This window comes from Alosa pseudoharengus, unplaced genomic scaffold (assembly GCF_046254945.1).
Source record: "Alosa pseudoharengus isolate Yale_2024_CS ecotype anadromous, Long Island Sound unplaced genomic scaffold, YU_APseudo_1.1 YU_APseudo_1.1_scf_3, whole genome shotgun sequence".
Taxonomy (NCBI): domain Eukaryota; kingdom Metazoa; phylum Chordata; class Actinopteri; order Clupeiformes; family Clupeidae; genus Alosa; species Alosa pseudoharengus.
The window spans coordinates 7259671-7282796 of record NW_027468718.1 but is presented as its reverse complement, the minus strand read 5'-3'; the positions used below and the strand labels follow the sequence as shown (position 1 = coordinate 7282796).

Here is a 23126-nt window from a genome sequence, read left to right as displayed (position 1 = left end):
AAAGTCAGTAGTGTTTTGGCATCCGGGTTGGCAACCTCGAGTCAGGGGGGAGGGGGAGGGGATACACCGCTCTACAGTAATTTGAAAGTGATTGCAGTACCAGTTTTGGCCACAGTCTTACATATGGTTCCTATAATTATTTTCTTTCAGGGAGATCATCAGTAGGTGACCCGGCCTGCATAAAGGGAAGCACAATACTGCGTTGCTGTTGGTTTGGCAGTACCGCTTTACATTGCAATCCAGTAGACTGTCTGGGTGTCTGCTGAGCAAAAGTTAGTGTGTGTCTCTCTGTGTGCACTTGTGTTCTTTTCAGCACATGTGTAGTGACAATGAGGTGGAGACTTCTTTGTCCTCTAATTATAGAATAAGAAGAAAAAAGCTGCACTTGGACTTGTGACTGTGAGTGCAAAATACCCCACCCAGCACTAAAAGGCATCTCGACTAAACTAAAACAGGTTTAACTAGAAGTTGTTGGATGATTATGACAGGGAAAAGAATCTGTGGAAAGACACTCCCACTCTGTCAGATTTAGAAGCAGCCCATACCTTTATGCATATTCCCTATCAAACTCTCTGTTTGAGTAAATTATTATTGAATTATGTGGCAAATTTCTTTTCTGGAGTTTTGGGACTGAGCAACAAATGCACAAGACAATCTATCTTCTTCAGAGGATCAGATTCATCTGAGATGTCTGTGTGGATTTTGTATCTACTGGTCTACGTTCATTGTTCAAATGGAGCAGGTACTGTGTCTGTTTTATTAACCCTCAGAAAGTCCCTGTTTTAAAACCGATTGCTTTACTGTAGGCCTACCTCTTACTTCTTGTCAAAGAACATTGAGACATGGGATGATACTTTACTTCCATGTTCATGTAGTATGTTTGGGTAGTCTTTGCACAAATAAGTTTAATATCAAGTCTTATTTCTTAGAATCCAAATGTGCTATTGTTGAATTATTTTTTTGCTTTGCCACCTACAGCAAGGCTTGGCCTGGCCTGATATAGAATGTATGCTAACTTAAAATGGTTAAGTAGAAGGGCTCTTATGTGGATTGGCATTTATGAGTTTATTTGGACTTGGAAATGATAAATCAAAGATTCTACAGATATAAAAGAATAGATGATAGATGACTTAACTAGCCTGGCAGGCCATCCTATATCATTGAAATGTATAGTCTGGAATCGACCCATTCACCTCGCTTAATCCAAGGGGCGGGCAGAGAATTGTCTTTCAAACTGCTTAGGCATGCAATAGGCCAGCGCTACGACCAATCAGAACAAAGAGCAGGATGACGTGGCCAGAGCGAGCAAGTTGATATATCAAACTTTTACCGTATCCGGTCGGCAAAACGGCAAATACATCCTTCTTCGAAAGGAATGACTTAAGTGCATTGTGTTCCTCAACTTTCAAAGAAAAGCACAAGTCCAACACCTCCAAAGTTGACGCCAACGCCGATTCAAACAACCGCTCTTCGTTCGCCATAGCCACCTTCCTTGTTGTTCACCATCGCAGGACTGTCGTCATCCTGTTAAGCCCGCCTTAAGACTCTCTTAAGAGCGCTGTGATTGGATGACATCCACGGCGTCAGCCAATAGAAATCCCTATGGTTTGCTACTAGACGTACAGGCTGAGCAAATTAATTTGCCGCCGCTAGGGTGCGTCTAGATTTCTAGGCTATGACTTAACCTGACTCTCGCCAGATGAATTCCGTTCCGCCTAGCTCCACTCACATCCATCTGGGATTGCTTCCATTGAGAGTGATTTCGGCACCAGATTTTATGCTAGAGCCATCAGGACGCAGGGCGGGAGTTTCATAGATGTGACGTAGTGTAGAAGCGACTGTGAAACTGTTCTCAGCGTCAGTGGGTTGGCTTTGATGTGAGTGGTTGAAGTAGCACGTCAATAGATGACGGACAAGTGGCTTATCCAATCATATGCAAGGATTTTTGATAAGGCCCAGCTTTCTGAAACACCACTCCAATGGATCGATCCCAGATGGATGAGTGGAGCTAGGCGGAACGAAATTCATCTGGCGAGAGTCAGGTTAGGGGAAAGTGGGAGTTTAGCGTAAAGAGATGGGAGGGGAAGCATAAAAAGCGCCTAATTATGTATTCCGCGGTATGTACAAAGACTGCTCGTAAAAGCGCACGTCTATTCTGCGCCTAAATACTTCTGCCTTGTAAAAAAGCAGGTGTTAATCCAAATTGCAGTTCAATGTGTCAATAAGAGAACCTTTCAAAGACAACAGAATCGCTATTTAGAGCACCAATTTGGTAAGTATTTGTACTATCAAAAGCAACCTTTACTTTCGTTGGCCTTTTGTCTTACTTTCACGTCATTCACTTAAACTTTCCTACTTGCTAGATTTGACCAAACTTCCATAGCCTACGTGCACAAGTAGTTTGAGTAGAACTACTGATCTTCATTATCTCCCTGCTTGTTGACATCTTATCATATATGGCATGGCTATTCAATTAGTTTGTAATGGGGGCCAGTTCATGAAAACTGAGGGGCCGGAGAAATGCGGCTTGAAATATGAGTAATCACATTAACAGCTGTAGGTACAATGAAGTACAACAGCAGCAATATGGGTGTTCAAATGTTGTATTTTGTACATGCATAACAACGTCATTAGCCGGTTGTTGGTGGCTAATATGGAATGAAATCTGTGATAACAGATAACAGTAATGGAAGCTGTGCTTTGCCCAGTAACTGCTAGGTCCAAGATTTCCAGTGAGTACAAACAGGATTCAAACACTGTTCAGGTGAATTAAATGTTTAATCAGTCGCATATGTAGCTCTTCTGACTTAACGTTACATAGGCTACCACCACCAATCGTAACTGAAATCCAGAAGCTACAGGCCTATCTAAGTGTTTGGTAAAAAAGTTACAAAATAGTTATTGGGCTACAATCAATCATCTCTGACGAACGAAACCAATAAATACACAGACACACGCACTTGGCTCTCTCTCTCGTTCAAAAAAAAGTCAGTGTATGAGGAAAAAATAACTACTCACCCCGGCATGGACCATCGTGCACTCCAGACCTGTCATTAATACTACTCTGTCCTACACCTGTCGCTTCTGAAGCGTGCCAGGCTTGACGGTAGGGATCCACTTGCACGACACTTCTTTTTGTCGTGTCGCATAGATGTCGCGCTGCCTCCCCACATTCAGTCGTGTGTGGGCGCTTTGTTCAAAATGTCAGTTACCAGCTCATACTCAGTTCGTTTTAACGTATCTTAAGTGTTTTTCCACAAATGGACCACAATTTTAGGCATGTACTTAACAGTATACAACACATTAATAGCCTAAACAAACTATGCAAGCCATTTGGAAATATTGTTTTATTTAAACTACTCAATGCAATCTCAAATCCTCACCAGACACACCAACAGTCAATATATTCATCCAAATCCTAGTTTTGTTTGTTTTATGGACTACTAGGTGGTCGTGGAAGAGATCGTTAAAACATTATTTGTCTTGTAAGCGGAACCAAAGTTTCACAGGCACCGTTGTGGTAGAACAAAGGACCTACAACCTCGTCCTTTCATTAGAGAGTCGCCTCGCGTTCAACGGATTCATTTGCATTCATTTCGGTACCGTGAGGCTCACTACCCTCTAATGAGTGCAGCCGTTCTCACGTGCCCCATACTGTACCGATCCACTTGCACGACACCTCTTTTTGTCGTGTCGCATTCCACTTTAGTCCTATGGGTGACGTCAAGCGACTTTAACGCGCCCGCAAAGCATTCCGGGAAGGCAGCGCTGCATTTGACATAATGTCGCGCGTCAAAAAGCTGGCCGATGCCCAGCTTTATGCAAATGAATCCGTTGAACGCGAGGCGACTCTCCAATGAAAGGACGAGGTTGTAGGTCCTTTGTTCTACCACAACGGTGCCTGAGAAACTTTGGTTCCGCTTACAAGACAAATAATGTTTTAACGATCTCTTCCACGACCACCTAGTAGTCCATAAAACAAACGAAACTAGGATTTGGATGAATATATTGACTGTTGGTGTTTCTGGTGAGGATTTGAGATTGCTTTGAGTAGTTTAAATAAAACAAGATTTCGAAATGGCTTGCATAGTTTGTTTAGGCTATTAATGTGTTGTATACTGTTAATTACATGCCTAAAATTGTGGTCCATTTGTGGAAAAACACTTGAGATACGTTAAAACGAACTGAGTATGAGCTGGTAACTGACATTTTAAACAAAATGCCCACACACGACTGAACGTGGGGAGGCAGCGCGACATCTATGCGACACGACAAAAAGAAGTGTCGTGCACGACACGACATACGCATGGGGTCGCGCTGCCTCCCCTCTTTCAGTCTTGTGTGGGCGTTTCGTTTAAAATGTCAGTTACCAGCTCACAGGGTTGCCAACTTTGGGTGTTTGGCTGGAGTGAAATTTTGTGAAGTCATAGTGTGTGTGCGTTAAATGTTTCCCTAAACCTAATTTTAAAAATGTCTGTCCCTTGACTTTTTTGCTATGTACAGTATAATCCCTGATTTATGTTTTTTTTTTAAAAAAACTAATAGAATGGAAAAGTTTCTTCAAAATGTACAATTAAATTATTGATTGCACTTGAAAACAAGACCAGTGTTTTAACCCCGTGGCATGGAAGGATTATGAGCCACTGGGCCCCTGGGCACAGACATGAAAAGGGCCCCCCTGCCCACCTGAAAAAGGTAGTAGCTCAGTAGAAAAATTTGAAAAATAACCCCTTAAATGATGACTTCTGGCCAGTTTTGTGGAAAGAAATGGACAGATTGAGACTTATGAATGTGTGTATGAGTGTACGTATGTATCAGGGATGGAAATAGCCTATGGGCATGCCCATAGCCGATGCCCATCTTTATGCAAATTAATCTGTTGAACGCGAGGCGACTATCCAATGAAAGGACGAGGTTGTAGGTCCTTTGTTCTACCACAACGGTGCCTGTGAAACTTTGGTTCCGCTTACAAGACAAATAAAGTTTTAACAATCTCTTCCAATATGTTGTATACTGTTAACTCATTGAGTGCCAAAAACGTAATATTACGTTTTTAGCTTTTTTTTTTAAATTACGAAACTAGACACTCTAATACACCTTATATGTGATTTTGGGAACTCTGTGATGAATAGAAATGAAATATATGACGATCGTGAAACTCACAATCTGAACATTTTATCTGGACATTTTATCATAACTCGGTTGCCGCTTTGGGTCGAATCAGTGACGCATGCACGTCAGGTCAAAACCAGGCATTTTCGTGGGTCTATCACGAGGTGGCAGTCTCGCCAGGTCTCACCGATCACTTCCCGGAATGTTTACACGAGTAAGTAACAGGCAACACTTCATATTTCATGAAAGACGTTATATCTCCATTTCTAGAAAAAAACAGCGATTTTGATGAAAACTAGCCACTGTTTAGCTTGGGATTTCTCAGGAACAGAGGCGTGTAGAAATACACGGTTTGCACCCACTGAGAGCTCAAAGTCTGACCTTTTAATCGAGCTATTGTACGTGTTCATAGCTATAACACAGAATATGCTGTGGCTGTACAAAAATCATCAACAATGGTCTAGATTGCTGGCACTCTAGGACAAAGCTCCCGAAAACGACTTGGCATTCAATGAGTTAAGTACATGCCTAAAATTGTGATCCATTTGTGGAAAAACACTTAAGATACGTTAAAACGAACTGAATATGAGCTGGTAACTGACATTTTAAACAAAACGGCCACACAAGACTGAACGAGGGGAGACATGCGTATGTCGTGTCGTGCTAGTGGATCGATACCGTTAGAGGAGTTTTAACAAACTCCATCCCGGGATTGTTTCCGACGATAAGTAGTAAACAACCAAACACGAAAATAAATAAAACCGGAAAACAACAAAACAGTGCTCGAAGGAAAGGCCTCTTGACCAAGCTGAGCAACTGCTTCTTACCTGGAGTGCACAATGGTTGACGTTACCGGAAAAAAATATGAATGAAGGCCTACACGCCACAAAAATATAACCGGAGAAAAATATTCCGGAGAGCTCCCAATTTGTGTTACGCCCGGCTCATGGCACAACACAAAAGAGGCTGACAACAAATTCCAATTATAAATACATTATATTTATTTAAAGTGAGCTATGAATGACAATGTCTAGGGCGTGAAAATTAAGTGTATGGATGCGTGTTGGTCATATGTAAGTGAGTAGAAGTGGTTTGCAGTGCGGTGTGTCAAAAATGTGTCTGAACGGTTGGAGAGAGAGAGAGAGAGAGACAAGGGATGGCAATGATATATAGGCCTACACCGGCGCCAGGTGAGGCCAATCTCACAGTCAAAGTCACAGCGCACTATGCAAGTTCGTCAGATCGGATAGCGGATCTGTAGTTCGATAGAATGAGACATAAGAAACTACAAATTTGACTTGCATCTGATGTCGCAATACATCATACTTTAATAAAATCATGCAACATACTCTACCTTGTCTGTGGACATCGTTATTTGCAAAGCCGGTGCTGGATACACAAATAATGTGCGTGCAACAGAGGAAAAGTGCTTAAGTAAGGAAAGCTATTATTTGTTTTACAGTGTATGTGATTATTTTTTCTTCCTCTGCCCTTGTGTCGCTTTTCACACCAAGTTAAGAAATGACATCTTTACTCTCCTGTGTGATTTTTTGTATTTCCCCCTAGATGTTGACACACTTGAGGTCCAATACACAGTGCATCGTGATCCAAATAGCAATCTGCAGTTTCAGCAGACAACTATGTTCAATGGACACGTGATATTTTCCTGTAGCAGCCCAACACTGAGAAACCAGCCAAGACTGGACTGGGTAACACAGACATTCACTCCAGAGGAACTGGAGGAAAGGAATGAAGAGTGTAAACATCAGCAGTATGAGCACTTTGGTTGGTTTAAGAATATCAAGGAGACTGTTACAGCAGCAGGTGGGTAGTTACAACAACAGCAATAATAATAATGACAAAATACTACTACTACTACTACTACTAACAACAACAACAACAACAACAACAACAACAACAATAATAATAATATTAATAATAATAATAATGCTAATACTACTAGTACTACCATAACACTAATAGTAATCATTTTTTAACCATTACAGATATTCTTCAAAGACGTTGTGGCTGTATAATCAACAGCTCAGGAGTGTTTTCTTTTGATGAGTGGGGTGTGAATGGTGAGGACTTCCTGACCTTTGACCCCCAGACTCTTAAATGGACAGCTCTGTCTTACCTGGCAATGCCTGTGGCATTGGCATGGAGCTTCCAGGACATTATGAATCGAATTAATAGCAATTTTAGCCTGATATTATGTAAGACCCACAATACTTTACTGATGAAGAGAACAACATGGATCAATAACACTTCACTAAGAGGTAATATATTATATTCACTAAGAGGTAATTATATTATATAATTTATTATATGAACTGTTGTGTGAAAAAAGAAAGAAAAAGTGAAAATGCAGTATTGTATTTGTTTGTTTATATTTGTGAAGTGACTTTGGGTAACTTGAAATACTCTTGACATATATATTATTATTATTATTATTATTATTATTATTATTATTATTATTATTATTTAGTGTCGTCTATTATTATTTTTTATCCAAGTCTTTATTCCTTATTCAAAGTGTATTATTATGTATTATTCCACTGTTTTGTAAAGACTATTGTAAGTATTGGCCAAAGAAGTACTCCTCTGGTCTATATGACGGGATCTGCAGCTAGCAATCTTCAGCAAGTCATTCCTTTAATTGGAAATTAGCAAATGTTGAATACTTCTATGTTATCATGGAAAATTGATGAGTCTTAAAAATATAAATAAATTATATTATAATACATAATTAAACTATACAAAATCTGCCATCTTGATGGTGATACTGGGGTTCGGAGGTGTCTTTTGCCAGTTTACCAAGTTCAATGTTTTTGCCTGTGTTATCACTAATCTTTGCGTGACCAGAGGGGTACTTCACAACACCTAGATAAGGGATTAAGCTGGGATTTTATTTTGTGAATTTTTAAGGAGCTTTATTCCATTTATATGGGCCTACTATTTGCTAAATCTATTTGCTCGCCTTATAATTACCTATCCATACTATTGTATCTTAATTTACAGTACTTATTACTACTATTTTATCATTCACAGTACTTCTACTACATTCACATCTATTATTTTCAATGATTTACACATTTATGTATGTAGAACAATACTACTTTATTAAAAAAAACACTTGCCAATACATTAAAGTAATAGAAGCCATGGACAAACTAACAACATGAACGTAAACAAGTGTGTGTGTGTGTGTGTGTGAGAGAGAGAGAGAGGGAGAGATAGAGAGAGAGAGATAATAATCAAAACATGTATAAAATTCATTAAAGAATTCATCAATGAGGGAAAAACTGATCAAGGATACAAGGAGGTTTATTTGTCACATACATAGCAATACTAACGTAAAGCATGTAGTGAAATTTTGTTTGGTGTTCAGCTTTTTATGTGCAAGTATGAAGAAAGAAAGATCAAGAAATATTTTTAATAAATAGCAAGAGAGAATTAAAAAAAGTGCAGTGTGTGTACAGTCCATGTGCAAGTGTGTAAAAACAAAAGCAGTTCATATAGTCTTATGTAAATTGATAAACAGTACATCACTACTGTAGAAAAGAGCCATCATTTTCCCACAATGCTTGGTGTTTGGTAGTACTGTACTGCATTTAATCATTACAGTATGTTAATGCCCTTATTACAGTATAATACTTGAAAAATCTTTACAGTGTGGTTCATGTCAAAGCATAACATAAGATAGCCTACAACTCCACTCAAAATTTCAGATAATGCGAGTGTAGGTGCATGTGGGCTATACTCTGCTAGCCACAAACAGGTTTTAGTAAAGAAAAGTTTAGTGGAATCCCTGTTCCATACGGTCTCAAATGCAAGCACTTTCTTTCTGTTAACAGCCCATCTCATTATTAAAAGCAATAGGTAACACATTTGTGTTTCTATCTTTTATGACAGATTTGGATGTCCATATTTATGCCAAACCCATCCCTGGAAATACCTCAGTATATCTCAAGTGTCATGTGACAGCCTCTGACCTATCAGGCGTGAGGATCCAGTTAACTAAGGATGGGGTTCCTCTGGACTATGGGGTGAATCTGACAGGACCGCTTCCCAATGGAGACGGAACGGTTCAGATGAGGGTCCAGGTTCAGGTTCCACTAAGGGACACAGAGGGATACCAGTGTTATGTTCAAACTAGTTCTGGTCCCCTGTCTGTACCCTGGGGTAGGTCTGTCTTATGTTTACTGATTGGAAATATGATAGTTAAAGGAACCGTATGTAAGATTGTGGCCAAAACTGGTACTACAATCACTTTCAAATTACTGTAGAGCGGTGTATCCCCTTCCCCTCCCCTCTGACTGGCAGAGCTGGCAACCTGGATGTTGAAACATTACTGACTTTGTGATAAGTAGATAGGTGGAGGGTGGCGCATCAGGCCAAAACACAACATGACAACATCAACATCAGTTGAGGGCTGCAACTTCACATTTTAAATGACAATATCCTGGCCGGACTACTGTTGTCAGTGATATTCAAGTATTTGAAATTAACATGATTTCTTAATGTCTAGTGACATATCAGGGCCATTTTATGATTAACTGAAATACATTTCTTACATATGGTTCCTTTAAGCAGTTTTTTTTTATTTGCTACCACTAAATAAAACATTCTCCTTACAGATGGACTGTCACTTGACAATACGGTTGTACCTCTACCTTTAGTAGATGTGGTGGTAATTTGTGCAATGGTAGGCCTATGCTGCTTTGGAGTTGTGGTGTTTATCGGCATCAAAATCTGGAAACATCGGGCCCGACAGCACCAAGGTAATACCTGCTTTATCTGTTTTCAGAGTCCTTTTATTAGTATTTAAACATCACTGAACACAGAAAAGTGTTTTTATTCATGCTATTGAAAATGTGGGACTAAAAACTGCTTTGTATTTTAACAGCTGGAGGATGTTCCACAAACAGTAGACAACAACTTGTTGAGCAAACACAGGAGGAGTTACATCAACACTTTGCGAGTTCATTTTAATCATTTGTAAAATACTAGAGTCCACTTTACTCTGAAGAGAGTTACAATATTGGTAACCACGCCTCTATAAGAAGGGGCCAATGACTCTGTTTCAAATTAGTGGATGTTCTGTTCTGCATGCGGGTTGCACCCAGATCTCAGGTATTAAGTAACACCTGTACTTGCCCTACTGTTTCATGACAAATCACTGCTGTGAATAAGGTAATTTGGAATGGCACAAGTTTAGAAATCATAGGGGTGCATTCTGGTGTAATATTGGACAATTACCGGTATGTTCTACACTATGTCTGGAGTGAAGCTATATTGTCATGAAGTTGGCTCAGTATTACTGAAATGCTCAGTACTTTTTACTTAGCAGGGGTAATAGTAGTGGATTGGTGTTTGCATCAGTTCCAACAGTGCTATTATGAGGCACCTCCACATATATGGCATGCCTGTAGAAGTCCTCTATGTGCCTGTGTTGATGGTAATAGACCTCTGAAGTTCGCCTACAAAATGTAACCAAAGCTGCCATCTTTGCCCATACAAGGAGATCCGGGTGTTAATTGAAGCTAACTACCTATGGCAAGTTGCATTGCAAGTTGCCATAACAAGTTCTAAGCTAATTCTAGGCACATATTATGCATATCTGTTCTATGTTACCATATATGGCACCATTTTTATTCCTGACACTTGAGCGTTTTAACAACAAACACAAAGAAGCATTTGTCCTATAAGAAAAAGCTGAAGATTTTTTAAATAAAGCTACACAATGTGTTGTGTTATTGTGTAATATTATTGTGTTCACTAGACTCTCCATACACTTTCACCTTGCTGAAGGCGATGCTCTTCTGACTGGAAGTCCCTAAAACAGGTTCAGCTGCATTTGTTCTGAGCTGTTCTCTGCTTGATTCTGCAACCTGCAGTCTTGGAGGTTTACTGTACATCCAAGTTATCCAAACCTGTTTGGAGACTTTTGTGGGTCAACTTTTGCAATGTTTTTTTTTTTTTGTCTTGCAGTCAACATACACACACTCTCTCTCTCTCTCTCTCTCTCTCTCTCTCTCTCTCTCTCTCTCTCTCTCTCTCTCTCTCTCTCTCACTCACACACACACACACACACACACACACACACACACACCCCACACACACACACACATTTAGATATGAATTAGTAGTTGTATGCACATCAACAACTTAAGTCTGAGGTTTGACACTTCACCCCAAGCTCTTGTGAACTGATTCAACTGAGCACCCAAAGTCACCAAATACAAGGCCAGAATGTACAATGGTAGGGGGAATGGCTCCAGATAGTTTCAGAACGAAAACAAGACACGCTGCAGGAGGACTCTCTGCTGTCACCCTGTGGCCATGAGAGGATATTATAATATAGAAATGTCGACCTTTTGAAAAAAAATTAAGTTGATTAGTTGACCGCCTCCATACAGCACCACATTGAAGCAGTAATTTGTGCAAAAGCAGCCCGACTAAGTATTGAGTGTATACTGTATGCTATTTCAGATTAGCCAGATTAGTTCATTTATTTCCAAGAGGTCGACATTTCTGTATTATAACCTCTTTATTCTAATATTTTGAGATACTCATTTTTGGTTTTCATGAGCTGCTGTAATCATCATGATTTTAAAAAAGTGCTTGAAATATTTCACTTTATGTCTAATGAATGTAGAATATTGTAGAATTATGTTGTATGACTGATTCACAGAGTAATCCACAATATTGGACTTTATTGCAGAACGTTAAGTTAGACATCAGGAAAATATGACCTTCACTAATCAATCTGTCGGCTACTGGCGTATTGATACTCTGGCCCTAGAACTTATTCCCAGACTCTAACACACCCACAATGTAAAAATCTGCTACACAAACTAGTACCATTAAAGGTCCCATATTATACTTCTTTTTCAACAAGTCAAAATAGGCCTATGGGTTGCACAAAACATGTCCCTGAAACTGTTTGCAAAAAATTCCCCTCAGATTACAGATTATCAGCTGCTCCATTCTTGCCAGTTTCAGTCCCTTTCAGAATAGGCTGTTTCTGGGGCCTGTTGCCTTAAATGCAAATTAACTGTTGTAATAATTCATAATATGTGCTTAAACCCTAACCATGATTCTTATAGCACAATTTCTAAAACTATTAATGCATACAGCAAGACTACTCACTGAGTTTGCAAAACGAACTGCTGTGGAGAGAGTGACCAGCACAAAATTTCTGGGGGTGCACATCAGCGACGACCTCTCCTGGACCACCAACACAGCATCACTGGCGAAGAAAGCCCAGCAGCGCCTCTACTTCTTGTGCAAATTGAAGAAGGCAAGTGCCAAGCCTCCCGTCATGACTACATTCTACAGAGGGACCATCGAGAGCATCGTGTCCAGCAGCATCACAGTGTGGGGCGGAAGCTGCACAGATCAGAACAGGAAGACCCTCCAGCGCATTGTTAACACAGCTAAGAGGATCATTGGAGCACCACTCCCCTCCCTGCAGGACATTTACACCACCCGCCTCACCCGCAAAGCACTAATGATTGTCAAGGACACAATCCACCCTGCACACGAACTGTTCAGCCTCCTGCCCTCTGGAAAGAGGTACAGGAGCCTCCGCTCCCGCACCACCAGACTTGCAAGTAGTTTCATCCACCAAGCAATCAGGATGCTGAACACTCTACCCACTCTCCCATCACTGACAGCCCCCCCCCCAACACCGCCCTGTGGAACTGCACTGTGACTGCGCAGCCTAACGTGTTGCTGCTTCACATCAAGCCTGATATACTTGAAATTACTGCATATCAATGTAAATATACAGGTCACAGTTTAAACTTCATGTAACTGTTAAGACTATGTAAATATACAACACAACTACCTCTATTTTTTTATATATGTCCTATATTTATATTTTTGATATATGTTCTATATTTCAGTCTCGCACTTTAATTTAATGTTTATTGTCTATGTCTATGTATGTATTTAAAGTATGTCTATGTCTGCATGGGAAAGTAAGAAACGAAATTTCAATTCTTTGTATGACCAGTGCATGTAAAGAAATTGACAATAAAAGCCGACTTGACTTGACTTGACTTGACTAAAAGCACAAACACTGCTTTGCACTCAGTTTGCAATTTTGTAACACACACTTTGGAAAACTGTAGGTATGTACAATTCACTGCACAGCACTCTTTTTGCGGAACTGTAAACATGACTCACTACTTTACACTCAATTTCCAAATGATTGACACACTCCTAGCAAAACTATACACATGTATGGCTATTATTTCCACTATTTTGCCAACTGTCTAGCATACTGTCACATGTGAAAACTGTTTTAGATAATTAGTTCACTTTGCAATCAGCCTAAACACTATAAGCAAATTGCAAATAATTCCATATAAGGCTACGAGAAATACAGCAGCGCATAATTGAGGATGACACTACCTTCCAAACATACACAATGTGAGTATGTCTGTATTATGTTGTGTACTTGACCGCAACAGAATCCAAATGAAACAAATCTACAGAGTCCCTTTTGAAGAAACAGTGAACGTGTAAAACAACTGTGATATGAGTATGACTATGTGCAGGTATAGTTATAGTATCATTGGTACTGAATCTGGAAGTGCATACTGTAGTGCTGTGCATCGGCCTGCAGTGCTGCATTTGTACTGTCTTGTCCAGAGAGTGATGGAGCTAGTGGAAGATGCCATGGGTCATGAGCTGCTTTTTGTGGATGAGGCAGGTTTTAACTTCACTAAAACAAGGAGACGTGGCAGGAACATTATTGGACACCGTGCCATTAACAAAGTCCCAGGACAACGTGGTGGTAACATAACTATGTGTGCACAACTAGTTCTCTGACTTCTTACCTGTAAGTAATTTTTTTAAAGTGAAGATTAGGATACATTGAACAGATTTCTGAGAATCTGAGAACAAAAAGGGGAGGGGGGGGGGGGGGGGGGCATTTCTGGTATTTGTGTTTTTTTGACCATGCCTTGTATGAAAATGGGATTTTTCCTCACTGAGTACTCCAGGCCTACTGTATATCCTACAACTGCTTTATGTTAACACGAATTTAAGGCCACCAAAACTGGGACTGCCCCGGAAAACATGGATGTCTGCATGACCCTTTGATGATCTCCTCCAGCATGGACATTTTCTGATCCTCCGGTTTTTCAGAACAGCTGCAGACAGGCATTACGCACACTATGACTGCATGAAAGAACAGCATGTCATTGCATATGTTATAATGGAAATGATCTGTCTCTGAATTTCAGAACAGAAAGATGTTAAATCCACAATGTTCTCATCCTTATCTGTATTTCAAAACAAGAATGGTTAGTTTCTGTGTTGACTGGTCTACTCTATACACAAGATAACTTGTATCTGTTTAAAGTTCACTGAATAAAGTCACTGCTGTCTGTCTGATTCAGTTCTGCAGTCGTGGGGAATAAAGAAACTATTATCTGAACCTCTGATAAGGTTCTTTTCTGTGCAGAGTGATTTATATTCAGATGTTCTGGATTATGCTGAGCACGGGAGAGTGTTGGGCTTGCATGATGAGACACTGAATATAAGACATTGACAAACAGAACATGCTGGCACTTTACAGATTTTCTTTTTTTTCAGATATGGCAATATCCCTTTTCTCCCTCTCTCCTGCCTTATGCCCCTTCATCCCTCTTTCTACCCAGGTTAGGGTCTCAGATTGATCCCACCCTCCCTCTCATGATTCATATTTAAAAGACTGTCATTGGCACTAATGCTCAAAGCACTATAAGAGATAATGTCAGCTTTTAATGGTGCTGCATGTATAGTGTTTGTGCTAATAAATTCTATTGACTCTATTGACTTACACTCGTCAGCAGGGGGAGCAGTAACAATCAAACAATATGGGGAAGTCTATGTAGTTGAGATGGATCGGATGTTGAACAGGCTGGACTGGTTGGATATTATACAGATAACGAGAACGTCACAAACTAGGCGTTGATATCACCACTTGTTTGACTCGAGCACCACAATACAGCAGTGCTGTGAGAGAAGGACAGACATCAAGTGTCACAGAGAATAGAATAGTGTAGCTACACCTAACTACTTGACAAAGGTTATGTGGAATGATCGCTCTAATGATAGCATTTCAGAATCACTTTGGATGTTTCTGAATGCCCTTGTTAATGCCTGCACACACACATGCACATAGAGCATAAGGTCTTAGTTGGCTGTGATTTGACTACTCAAGTTTTGCTGCCTGTGGATGGATCAGAACCAGGTTTCTTCTGCTGCTGTCTCCTGTGATCCATCCCATAGAGGAGAATGTGGGTGCTGCCCTGGATGATGTGGGGTCTGATGAGCTGCTCATCACTGTCATTGGATATGGGTAAGTAGACCCATTACTCCACTGGGACACAACACAACTGGTGTACATTGCCTTGCTTGTTGTGAGATTTTGAGAGCTACTGTGAGAGAGAACTAGAGAGAAAGAGAGAGAGAGAGAGAGGGGACAAAGTAGTAAATAAGGATTTTATTGCTCATACTTAAAACTGCTTTTGGCAAGTCTGACAGATTGAGGGGACTTACCCCTGAGGGGACCCCACTACCACCGATCACCCTCTCATCGAGGTTGTGCTCGTCAGTGCGCACCAGACTGCACCAGACTGTGATTGACATTCAGATCTCACACAGCCCTGCTCTGATTGGACAAGAAGAACTGGGAGCTGTGGATTTTTGCAAAACAAATAACAGGCTCTAGATGGAGATAGAAGTGAGGTTGGACAGGGGGATGTCACCCTCAACTTTCAAAACGAGAACACGCACAGGTCTTAGGCTACATGAGTTGGTTTTTGGTGGTTGCTAATCACTGACGAAAGACTTAAGGTTATGGATATAATGAACATTCTGAAAACAAAAGGAATGGCCGTCGCACAGTGCAGGCACTTAGAAGGTACAGCAAAGAAAATGGGTGAGGCTATTTGCACCCCGAACACTGTGATGTCCACACCAAACGTAATTTCTGTTTATAAAAACAGCAATGTGTTTTGGGTAACCTATGGCCATGTCCATTTCCATTGTGAGTTAAATGTTTTCCTGCAGATGTCTATATAATAGGAGAGGTAACAGATCATGCATGTGTGTTTTTAGGCATAGTGTAGACCCTATTCTCTGACGGAAAGTGGGCAGAAATGTACTTAACAGTATTTACGATTTGTTTTTGTTTTTGGGGGGGGCATATCTGTAGTATCTGTCCCTGTTGTTCCTGTTGTTTTCTGTAACTCTGTGATATGATGTTTATAATGTACTATGTCTGGTCATTGTTATAGGTATGTGGTTTGTCTGTTAGTATTCTGTAAGGTATTATAATTTGCATATTTATTAGGCAGGTGCTATTTGCACCCATATTTGCACGATTATACATAACCTCCAGGCCCATTCAGTCGAACTTGGTGGAAAGGTGTAGCTTAGTACAACAACCCATAACATTTTGGAGCAGATACAACTCGAGGTAGTTTCACTTTCACTGCTTATATATATGGCCTGAGCAACTTGCACACTGATTTCTTGAAACAGACTTGCATAGTCACTATGTCACCTTGGTGGAGGTCTGCGCTCTTCTAGTTACAATCTGTTTTATGTACTCTCTACAGCACTTTGGTCAGTGAAAGTTGTGTTTAACTTTAAATCTACATTATAAGTCACTTACTTACACTTGAAAAATCAGATGGTATAGTTTGACTTGTGTTTTTAGATTTGTTGCGTTTTGTTTTTCAGAGGAGCACAGTCTTGATGAATACAGTCTGGAGTTCCAGCACACAGTGCAGCGAGGGCCTGATGACGTGCTGCACTTCCACCAGACCACTGTGTTTAAAGGGGAGGTCATCTTCTACTGCAACAGCACAACACTAACAGACCAACCAAAACAGCAGTGGATACTAGAGTCCTTCAGCCCAGATGAACGCCACATCCAAGATGAGTTCTGCAGGGGACAGTACTATGAGCATATGCAGTGGTTTAGGGAGATAAACCAGACCATTGATGGTACAACAGGTGAATAAAGGTTTATTATATAATAGTATGACATCATAAAATAAAATAATATAATATAATATAATATAATATAATATAATATAATATAATATAATACTGTATCACTCCAGAGATCCTTCAAAGGCGTAGTGGTTGCAAAGCCAATGGATCAGGGGTCTTTGCTTTTGATAAGTGGGCGGTTAATGGTGAAGATTTCCTGACCGTTAATCATGAGGCCCTGAGATGGATCCCTGCTTCTGAGCTGGCTGTCTCCGTTGCACTGGAATGGAACAAGCAGGACGTGAGCAATATCATCAGGAAACTTGCCTACAGAGACTTTGGCCAGAGTGTGTGTGAGAAGTCTCAGAAGTTCAAGCATCAAATCCAAACATGGAGCAAGAAAACAGACAAAAGAGGTGAGATGTGTCACACATCAAACACTGAACCATAGTCAACCATACCTGACTTTGCATAGGTCATTTAAGCAATCTTGAGATGACGGCATGGTTGGCTCCAAAAGAGTTTTACACTTAGACTCAGGCCAACAACTGAATCATGAACATGAAACAATTGATACAGTTCAAGGCCATAGTCATGATGTCAACATTGGGGGGGGGGGGGGGGCAAATCTGTGGTGGTGTCTGGGGGACCCCCAAACGGAATTAGAATACCACAAACAAGTAATTAGTTAAGTCAGTCAATTAGGGCATTCCAAACTTTTGATGGAGATAGGCATGGATGGATTAAGAACCCCTGGGCACATATGCATGGTTATTACAAGGCTTATAATGAAATTCTCAATGGAGGAAATTAATGGGACTTTTACAACCGGAACCAGAGTGGACAGTCATTGTTGAGCTTATTAAAGGATAACAACAGTTAACTAACTGTTAGTAATTAATTGTTAACTGCTTATTATGCACTGTTAATACCTAATAAGCACATGTTATTCTAAAGCGTTACCAATAATTTTGATAAAATATGTTTTATTATAGATATGGACATCCATGTGTTTTTAAAAAACACGAATCCAAGCCAAACCTCTGGATTTCTTACATGTCATGTGATAGATTCTGACCTATCAGGAGTCAGAATCCAGTTAACTAAAGATGGGGTTCCTCTGGATTATGGGGTGAAACTGTTTGGACCACGTCCCAATGAAGACGGAACAGTTCAGATGAGAGTCCAGGTTCTGATCAGCCTCAAGGACACAAAAGGATTCCGGTGTAAAGTTCAGAGCGAGAGTTTCAACTTTGCAGTACTCTGGGGTAAGACCAATAAGTATAATATATGCTTATATTTTATTGGGCTAAAAGATGGAGATGATTTTCAACTCTGTAAAATGTTGCAAGTCACAAATGGGTAGTGCAATATCATGGACAAAGTGTAATAGACACAAAAGGACAGCAACCCATAACATTAATGGAATATACATAATTGAAATATACGTACGACAAACATGGAAAATCATTAAATTATATTAGTGTGAAAGATCACCGTATATTGATCACTAACATAGTTTTTTATTTGGAATGAACAATGCATTTCGCTAAGTACTTCTTCAGGTTTCGCTCTCCATGGCAAATCATTAAATCATAACTAAGTATCATATTAATCTTGAGTGTCATCAATCAAATTGACTTGTTATAGTGATAGAATAGTGTTATGACTATGACTCAATATAACTGATATTGCTGTGCAATGCAAACACAGATTTTACTCCAGCTGTTGCTGCTCTGATTTACTCAGACATGTTTCAACACAGAAGCTAATAATTACTTACACTCTGAAATATAATAGCTTTCCTTACTTAAAATTGTCACTAAGTAGAACTGAGTTTTTGTCTTTTGTTGAGATTACTTGCCTAAAATGAGTGTCACTTAATTCTGAAGTGGAAAAGTAAAAAATAAAATATCCACACACAAGCTTCCCTTCTTTTTGTTTATTAAAGTTACACCATAAGTATTTTTTTGAGCATTAAGCTCTTCATCAGACTTGTGAATTTCTAGACCATCGCCATATTTAAATAGTTCATTAGGTCACATGACAAATCATTCAGAGTGAGACAGTGTAAAAAGATATAAATACTAATAATGATATACATCATACACACTATAAAGGTAAATGTACAAAAATATATATTTATAAGATAGAAAACATATATACATGCGTTGTAAACAAATACACCTCTCTTGATATTTTTACAGTGGGTTGCATAGGTTTTCACCCCCATACTAAAGTTGAATAAAAAGTGGAATAAATAATCATCTTTTGGAAATTTTACTTAATGCATTATTCATTCTTTGTGAATGAATAATGTATCGTACATAAATAAATGTTCTTCATTAAAATACAGGGTGCATAAGTATACACCTCCCTACAGTATGTTAAATTCCCATAGAGGCAGGCAGATTTTAATTTTTAAAGGCCAGTTATTTCATGGATCCAGGACACTATGCATACTGATAAAGTTCCCTTGGCTTTTGGAATTAAAATAGCCCCACATCATCACATACCCTTCACCATATCTAGAGATTGGCATGGGGTACTTTCCATAAGATCATCTCTCAATGCAAATCAAACCAGCTATTAGGCTAACTGAAATACAATCATGCCAATCTCTGGTGAAGGGTAACATCCAGCCTAACAGTGTTTGCTTCTTCATATTATCTAATGTGGAGACTACAATCTCACATGCAAGATACATGCAGTATTGAGACACATTTTAGTATAAAAAGACACAGAGACTTCAATTACTATTTATTTTTTTACGTAAGGGATAATGTATAGAACGCTGGTCATTATTGCGAAAATAAATCCCGACAGGGCGAACCCGAACCAGACCCAGACCTGCCAGCGGAGGGGTCTTGCTTCGCCCTGAAGGGACTTATTTCCCCAATAATGACCAGCGCTCTATACATTATCCCGCTTAATATTTTACGGTAGAACGTTGGGAAATCCCATTAAAGTCAATGGAGCGTTCTACTAGCATTGTGAGGAGCCATATAATATGTGTGTGATATGTTAAAACCAGTTATGGAACAGTGCGCCTTCCACGCCACACATCCCCCCCTCCCCCCAACATTCTAAATCAATTTCATGCACCATATTGTTATGGAGCATAGTAATATTATACCATTTGAAAGCTTGGACTTTTGCAAATACATACTGTATATGACAACCTTTTTCATGTACAATTTGTATGGTACTTTACATTGTCAGATTAATCAAACTCAATTTATCAATCTCACTTAAATTTGATTAAAAAATGCCCCCTCCCCCTCCTCCACTTTTGGTGCTTCCCTACTTTATAGCTGCATTGCAGCTGCAGTGCAATAAGTAGATGCCACATATCCATATGTTGTGTAGTCATTCACCTCAGAGTGTTACCTTTCATTTGAGACCAGGATTATGCTTCTGCACCAAGAGGTTGCCACACACCTTTTATTGTCGGTATGCATTTTGGGAACCCAAAAGTCCTATGGGGAGTTTCCGTAGGGCATTTTACAAATCACATGAGCATACCTTGGCAAATAATGGTCCAAAGCACTCATTAGCTATTCTATATTGAGCTACTTTTACACACAGCTTCACAAAACCTGGTGCTAGGGCTCAGTTGTGTTTCTAAATCATCTCAAGTGACCTAGAGGGCTCAAATGTGGTCAGTTCAGAGGTACTTGTTATCCGGCAGAAATATAAAACAGTATTCTAGCTCTGTACCTCTGTGCCAGTACTTCCCACAGCTATTCTGATTGTCCCCTAAGAAACTACAAGGTCTGAGCATTCTAAAGAGACCAAGCATTTGATGGTAGGCCATTTCGAAAGGGAAAAGCCTAAAATTGCCCATCCCATATGAAGTGAATATTATTTATTGCTGCTGCAATACCATATTTCCTCTTTGGGGATGACAAAATTATTTCTAACTGATGAGAAATGTGATGATTAAGTTGGCTTTACTGATTTGCCACAACTAAATGCAACTTTCTCCTAACAGATGGACTGTCTGACAAAATAAATCATTTTCCAGTAAATGTGAATACAGTGGGAATTTGTGTTGTGGTATGCCTTGGACTTGTGGTGTTAATCATCAAATACAGGAAATATTTGGCTGACCGACTGCACCGAGGTAATAGCTACATGCTTTATCAGTGTTCAGTGTCCTTTTGTTAGTATTTTAAAAAGCTTTTAAAAAAGACCGAAAAGTGTTTTTATTCATGCTTTTGGAAACATGGGGACTAAAACTGCTTTGTATTTTAATAGCAGACAGAAGGCCCACAAGCTCATCTGAACCGCAGAACAATGAGTACCTGCTGTACGTGGGGACGCAGGAGCAGTTTGAGGAATGGGCAGCAGAAGATGATAAATACTATAGACTATACGTATACCTGCATAACAGAACAAACAAATAAAACGTTTATAAGACCTGTTAACAGGTCTTATACCCCAAATTAATGGGGATTATGTTCATTATCTGAGCTGTTTGCAATATGTGCACTATTAACACTTTTAACTTGCACAAGGTGAGCAGGAACTAAAGAACCTTTTTGAGAATTTTTTTTTTTTTTTTTACTGATCTCCCTGAACAGGTTTGACAACATTACTGAATAATTATTTACAACTTCTTTATTTCCCCATGTGCTACTGTTATGTAAAGGTCAATATCAAATGCCCAGACCATCATTGCCTGAGCTTAAAACCTTTCATGAAGTGTAGAGAGATAGTTTACATGTTATATGCACTGTCACAACAGGACCATGCTGTTATGTATCAGTCCTGAAATTCATAATTGTTGTGTAATCATCTGTCTTTATTTCTACATCAAAACTGTACTGTAAATATTCATAGCAATACATGCATTATTAGGCACATGTCTTTTCTGTTTCATATTGTCATAAATAAACACATATTTTTGCCGTTTTTGTTTGTGCAGGATCTTAATTGAAAACTGAAGCACATACAGTAGAGCAGTAATTTATAACAATAAATGCATTATTATACTTGTTTGGTCATTTTGTATGTTCATGCTATTAGTAAACAATAATAATGTCAGTGCATTTCAACTCTCTCTACCATGCACACACTACTTGTTTTCTTGTCATTAGGGAGTGCTTCTTGCACACATGAATCAACGTGCACAAGATGCTTGACAGATTTGACAAACCAGTTTGTTTGTTTTTATCTGATAAGGTCTTGCTTGGGTAAAATGCCGAGTCACAGAATTGGTTTTAAAGCACTAGGCCTACTGTTTGTTTATAAGTCACTGCCCATGGACCTTTATAGACAAAAAAATCTGAAGATTCTTACAAACAAGTTCACGGTTTGGCATTATGTTTATTGTTTGTTTGACTATTTTCTGTTTTTACTTGGCTCAAAATGATACTCATCTCACTAGAAATCCCCTAAACAGGCTCGACTGCATGTGTACCAACTTGTTATCTGCTTGATTTTATGACAACACAGGTTAACATGTTTGGACATTTGTGTGATGCATTTTGTCATACATGCTGTATGTCTTTCAGTTATGACATGACATCTTGCAGTCTAAACAATGAATTTATGTCAATATAAACACATATTGTGACAAACGTGTTAAGTGTGTGTGTGTGTGTGTGTGTGAGAGAGAGAGAGAGTGAAAGAGAGAGTGCTTAAGCTTGTTTACATCTAAAGGCTAAAAATATGGCATTTTACAACCCATGCTCTTTCTGTCTAAAATAGTCGGTTAAATGTCAGTCAACATAACCAAACACAATAACAATATCTAGTGCAGAGAACTGTGTTTTGGAAGGAGCAGCCCCTGTAACAGAGACAAACAGGAAGCACTCTGATGCCCTCTTCTGGCTGACAATGGTGCGCTTTCTAATCTTAGGGTTTAAGGCCAATTGTTATTTTTCAGAGTTTTTTTTTATTATTTTACATTGCAAGTACATAATACACAGTAGACACAAAAATGTACATATGAATCCAAATGTTTTTATTAAAACTGTCTTCAGTCGTAGCCCTGACTCAACCAC

The 23126-nt window shown here is 39.4% G+C and overlaps 2 protein-coding genes across 3 annotated transcripts; both read left to right on the top strand.

The window, feature by feature from the left end:
• The first annotated feature begins 515 nt into the window (after positions 1-515).
• Positions 516-10871, top strand: LOC143099585 (major histocompatibility complex class I-related protein 1-like). Its single transcript, XM_076262512.1, has 6 exons — positions 516-742; positions 6679-6936; positions 7119-7391; positions 9028-9297; positions 9753-9896; positions 10022-10871. Exons 1-6 carry the CDS (start codon positions 550-552, stop codon positions 10105-10107), a joined length of 1224 nt encoding a protein of 407 aa, XP_076118627.1. The 5' UTR covers positions 516-549; the 3' UTR covers positions 10108-10871.
• Positions 10872-15129: 4258 nt separating this feature from the next.
• Positions 15130-22112, top strand: LOC143100113 (class I histocompatibility antigen, B alpha chain-like). Of its 2 annotated transcripts, none has more exons than XM_076263057.1 (6): positions 15130-15472; positions 16861-17136; positions 17247-17531; positions 18111-18383; positions 21110-21241; positions 21379-22112. In XM_076263057.1, exons 1-6 carry the CDS (start codon positions 15409-15411, stop codon positions 21522-21524), a joined length of 1176 nt encoding a protein of 391 aa, XP_076119172.1. In that variant the 5' UTR covers positions 15130-15408; the 3' UTR covers positions 21525-22112. The 2 variants fall into 2 exon arrangements, with proteins under 2 accessions (XP_076119172.1, XP_076119171.1); XM_076263056.1 differs by having other exon boundaries at positions 21376-22112.
• Positions 22113-23126: the final 1014 nt, after the last annotated feature.